The 5,827-nt window shown below is 40.6% G+C and overlaps 1 protein-coding gene across 1 annotated transcript; it reads right to left on the bottom strand.

The window, feature by feature from the left end:
• Positions 1-452: 452 nt before the first annotated feature.
• On the bottom strand, positions 453-2,424 carry LOC116199321 (UDP-glycosyltransferase 72E1-like). The gene has a single exon (XM_031529646.1). It carries the CDS (start codon positions 2,365-2,367, stop codon positions 904-906), a length of 1,464 nt encoding a protein of 487 aa, XP_031385506.1. The 5' UTR covers positions 2,368-2,424; the 3' UTR covers positions 453-903.
• Between the last annotated feature and the right edge of the window lie 3,403 nt (positions 2,425-5,827).

Genomic DNA, 5,827 nt, shown 5'->3' on the forward strand with positions numbered 1-5,827 from the left:
CAAAAACTCAAATCCGAGATCTTACTCAAACTAAATAAGCGTTGAACTGTTTGAACCAATTTATATTGGTATTTTGTTTTAAATTTTCTAAAAAGAGAAAGATAGTATATATACACAGAAAGTCGAGATTTTATTATTTATTTTTTCTTTTGTACTGCAAGGAGGGATTTGGAAGAGAAGAGAGGGAAATTTATAAATGTTCTTAAAATGCAAGTGATAAATTAGTGAAGTTTGATCACTGCTGATCATGAAGAATAATATATATATATAGATGCCTTTCAATCAATAATGGTCTTGATTTTTGTTTTAATTATGAAATCTGAGATTACCTGATCGAGCAATACGCAATGCGAAGGACTAGACACGGGGGGGAAAGTATGGATTGTTCAAAATCAGTACGCCTTAAATATGATTAGAAGGCCAAAAGAGCAGATTTAAGGAAAGATCAGATAGAAAATGAAATTGTATGTTTTATTTTAGTACGCACTCTTATATCCGAAAATCCGGTGATTCCTGTGCTAATGATAACATCCATCTTCCGCGTACTGGCAATACAACTGCCGACGGCTCCGCAACGTAAATATGTTGGAATCTTATATGTGTTGACCCAGGAAATTCCAAAGAACGATCCAGAACGTGTGATGTGGTCATGGTCACCTCATGGGAAAAGAGCAAAAAGTGCACTTCGACTCACTTTATATACACATGACGACAAATAGAAGAAGAGAATTGAAAAAAAAAAAACCCAAATTCTTTCATTAGTCAACCATTGCGAATTCAAAAGTTTTATTTTCTCTAAACAATACATTGTCATATATTTATAATTATTTATATGCCAAATAACTAAAATATATGTCACGTGGTATGTTCGTTAAGTCTCATCCGATGGAGAGGTTTTAGTAGTCAAGCACCAAGTGTCTTATTGCTGAGGTGGCGCAGTCTAAACTCCCACTCTTTCGCAATTTGGGACAACGAATTATAAGATGAACCGTCCGTTGTTAATGCTTTCCTTGCTTTTGCTCTCAGCTCCTTTGCCCTAGCCCTCATTTTACCGCCCTTGTGCCGAACGTCCATCGCTCCCATCAACACGTCTTTTATTGCCTCCCTCTCGACCAGTGTGCCGGCCTCTCGGGGACCCAGCCGGACTGCCATCCCTAACTCCTCTGCTAGCATGGTGGCATTCATCTTCTGCTCGGCATAGAGCGGCCATGTGATCATTGGGACCCCATTGACCATACTCTCTAGGGTCGAGTTCCACCCGCAATGGGATAGGAACGCACCGATGGACTCGTGTGCCAGGACCTCGGTTTGCGGAGCCCACATGGGCACGATCAGCCCCATGCCCCGGATGCTAGTGAAGAAACCTTCGGGCAGGTAATCCGGGGTCCCGTCCTGGATGCTGCTGGTCGAGTTGAAGAAGGCTCCCCTTGCGTTGTTATCCGCAGGTGGTCGCGCCACCCAGACGAACCTCTGTTGGCTTAGCTTGAGCCCCCAGGCAAGCTCGATGGTTTGCTTCGCTGACAGGGTCCCGCCACTCCCAAAGGAGACGTAAATCACCGACTCCTTTGGCTGCTTGTCAAGCCAAGCAGTGACATCGCTCTCCAAACTTTGCCTGACTGATCTAACGAGGGGACCGATGGGGTAAACCGGCACTTTCGTGACCCTTCCGAACGCCTTGTTATGAAGAAGCTCGTTCAGGGTTGATGGTTCCAGCTCCCGCCATGTGTTCACCAATATCCCATCAGCCAGTGACATCTCAAAGGCGAGTCGAGCAAACTCAGGGAATATATCCTGGTTGGGGTGGTCGAGGAACACTTCCAACGTGTCTTCAAACTGGATAGCACGGCAACCTGGAATTTTGAGCGGTTTCTTAAGAACACGGTGCTCGTGCCTTTCCTTTTCACTGAGACTCGGCAAGTGCACTGTGACCGCAAGAAACCAGGCAGTAGAAGTTACAAAGACATACTTTAGCATGTTAAACTCGCTAGCCAAGACCAAGGCCTCTTTTCCGAACAGGTCAACCACCAGCGCCGTCGGAGGAGTGCTCATGACGGAGATGGCGGCCCTGAGAGAGGGCACTGCTGCTCGCATCATGGCTGCTATCTGCGCCACCACTGAGGCGGTCGGGCTGACGAGGCTGGAGATATCGACCTGAGGCAGTAACACTACGTTCACTGGTTTCAGGGTGGCAGTTGTCTGGCCAAGGAGCCGGGATTTAGATATGGAAGGGTCAGCTACCACAACGAAGATGGTAACGTCGATGCCATGGTGAGCAGCCAGGTGGTTACCGAGCTCGAGGACGGGGATTAGGTGCCCCATTCCCGGGCTCGCTAGAAGGATCGCATGAGGGTTTGAACTAGTTTGCATGGTTTTTCAAACCGAAGAGAAATGGAGCTGAGCTAAGGAGAGAGACTAGAGGAGTTGTCTGGTCTATGTTTCGCAAATGCCTTTCTGAGGAGATATTTATAGAGTTCAAACCCCGCGCCTCCCCCCCCCCCCCCACAAAAGAAAAGAAAACGGAGATATTTACGGAGAAAATCGGCATTTTCCTTTGCTTTCTATTGGAAATTAATTAATTACCTTAACTTTCTCCTTTCTTATATTCGTTTCTATTTTGTAAATATTCCACATTTATTGTATTGATGGCACATATATGAGTAGGAAATCAGGAGAATTAATTTTGGAGAGGATTATCAAAAGAGGGTGTAACACAATAACGCATGCTCTCGGCTGTTGGCTTAGAGGTCGCATGGTCGATATTATGTGGATTACCTATACCACTTTATTGATTATTTAAGATTTCACTTTCATTATACTAAGATTTTGACCTCCTTTATAATCGAAATTTTGGAGGGGATTGTATATATATTTTCTCTATATATCTACTACAGTCTATAGGAGCGGGCACCTAGAAATAGTAATCTTATCAAGTAACAATGATTTTAAGCGATTTGGTATTTATTCTCAATAAATAAGGTTTCAAATTCGAGTCCCTTATAAATTGGAAAATTTCACGCTCCGAGGAGTTTTTCCATTTAGTGAGCAATCATGTTTGAATTGGATTAATCGGGATTAACTGGACTTTAGAATACGGGATTGCACACCGAAAAGAGAAATAGCAAATTAGCAATCCTTGTTGTTATTGTAGAAAATCATTCCCATTTCATATTTTCTTCTCCCCTTTCTATTTTTAATACTTTTTGATAATTATCAATTAACAATATTACGTATTTTTGAAATATATAAAGATGTTATATCTTTTTTTCCCGATTACATAAAGACTGATAGGCTTAATGTTATAAAATAAAATCTTAATAGTTAATAAATAACTATTATATTGCATCCTTTTTTTCACCCAGAAAATTTCTATTTTATTCCTCGATCAATTTTTTAATAAAATTACTGGCTTTGTCGCCTAGCCTTAATTTGGGTAATTTCCCTTTTAATTCGCCTCGAAAAGGCTTCACCTCCTTGTTGACTTAAATTTCTAAATCACTCCTGCATACGTATGGTAAGGGAAAGATTTTATGATACATCCACTTGAAATGCATGTGGTATATACATTTATTTATTTAAAAAATTTCAAATAACGTACTTTATAATTCAAATAAACTATATAAAAAGTGAGTAAATTACTCGAAAAAAATAAAAATAATTTATTCGCATATATAATACATATATTTTTCACCATAGATATTATAAAACAACCCATGCCCAGGGCCTTCTCTCTCTCCTCTCTCAAAGTTCCCGATTCATTTTGCCAACTTGCCCTCTGTGCTGTCAACATTTACGGGCATTAATTTTTGGACAAAATTGACAATTTAGTCCCTGAAACATACACCTCACGGCAAGTTCGTCCCCGAAAGATTTTATGTGTACTAATTGGTCGAATCATTTGAAACGTTTGAACCAATTGGTCCTTCCGTTCGAAAAATCGTAGGTCCTTGACAGAAATGCCTCTAGACGCCGTGAATTGGCACAGTTGGTCGCCCTTGCTCCTCTTCTCGGTTTCTCGCTCCAAATTGCCCCAAATCGGGCAAACCTTGCTTTCTTCCAATTATGTCGTCAACTTCCTCCAGCCGCTGCAAGATTTCTGCAATTCAGTGTCTCTCCCGTGAACTTGCGATTCAGTCGTCAATCGTGGTTGCTAGTGGTTGTTTTTTGGTGAGAAGCTTGACTGTTGGCCGTCGTGTTCTGCTGTGTCGCTTGTGATCCGAAGTTGAAATCGTGGTTGAACTTGCGGGTGTTCTGCTATGTTATTTTCCTGTGAGAAGCCCGATTGTTGCACATGGGGAGCAGGTCAGTTCAAACGTAACTGACCGGGTGTTCTGCTGTGTTGTTTTCCTACTGATTAATGGTTTTTCGTTTGGGCGGTTTTGGTTTGTTTTTGGGTTGTTTTGGGATAAATGTAACGTTTTGCAGCCAATGCATAAAAATTCTAACCAAAAGCATAAATAGATATAACAATGAGCTTGCATTCTTCTTACACGCATATGAAGTACCAATGCATTAAAATTAAAACTGGGAATCAGGTACAGTTCAACACATGAGATGATGGAGAGATGGGAATGTAGAAAGAAATATCCCAACACAAATATCACCTAACTTGGTTTTGAGATACCAGAGAACCCGAGAACCAGAGAAGAGCATCCATGAATCGCCTGATATAGTTCAATGCAATGTCGTTTATCTAGTTTCTATGGAACTGACCATAGCAATGTTCTGATGCCTTGGCTATCGAAAGTCTGTTGATTGTTCGTGTGTTCCACTTCTATGGAACTTAATTTGACTCTCATTTGCCTCTCTCTCTCTCTCTCTCGATATATCTATTTATGCTTTATGTTTGGTATTAGATTTATATTTACTATATTGTTTAATTTTATGAAGGAATGATTATGAGGTTGGTGAGGAGGATAATTGTGAAGTCGACCGACTCGATCGACAATCCAAATAGCAAACATAATTTAATAATCTGATTAATATTAGATATATAAAATATATATAGATATGCAATATGGTTGAATGATTAATAACAGATGAATTTTACTTACAATGATATATTTTGCTCGGAAACGCACCGAATTCCGTGACATATGTGATACGAACATCAAATTTCGCATTGTTGATCACAAAGTTGTCTTCACGCAATGACCAAGCTGATGATTGTGACGATGAATTAACAGTTAACGGAACTTTATCAGTAGTTTGCTAATCAGTTCCCCTCCAAAGACGGCAGGTTGACCCAATTGTTGGGTGTCAAACCATGGGGATATATATATGTGTGTGGGAATATAGTTATGTATTATTGTTTCCAGAAACTGGAATATCTAACGTTCTTGTTTAATTAACAGTACAAGGGCTGTGCTACACCCTTCGGTTCGACTCTTCCGAATCAGTTGGGGGTGGCATTTTCGTAAAAATCATGAGCAGGGCCACTTTAATTTACAGAGGGGTTCGGAGGATATTCCTCTGAAACTTTTCGGAGGAATAAGAATTACTGTATAAACAATGCTTATTTTCGATGTCAAGTGGTATAAATTGACACATCGAAGGGTTTGATATCAGTTGGATCACGATGCCAAGACCATGACCATGTCGATAGCTGCATGCTTTGACAATCTTTCATGTGGGAAAACCTGCAGGCCCATCATAGATAACGGGTCAATGCAATTCATTCCCCCATGAGCGGAATTATGATCGATTACAAACAAGTCTCACCTAAGATATTTATCATCACCTATCTTACACGGTCGATAATTGAAGAGATCAGCTCTCCTAGTTTTTCGTTATGTAGTTCTCGGTTGATGATCGATGATCAAATCACCAT

The sequence above is a fragment of the Punica granatum genome, chromosome 3 (assembly GCF_007655135.1).
Source record: "Punica granatum isolate Tunisia-2019 chromosome 3, ASM765513v2, whole genome shotgun sequence".
Classification (NCBI taxonomy): Eukaryota; Viridiplantae; Streptophyta; class Magnoliopsida; order Myrtales; family Lythraceae; genus Punica; species Punica granatum.

Coding starts and splice junctions, on each gene's coding strand:
- LOC116199321 (XM_031529646.1), bottom strand. CDS start 2,367: ATGCAAACTAGTTCAAACCCTCATGCGATCCTTCTAGCGAGCCCGGGA.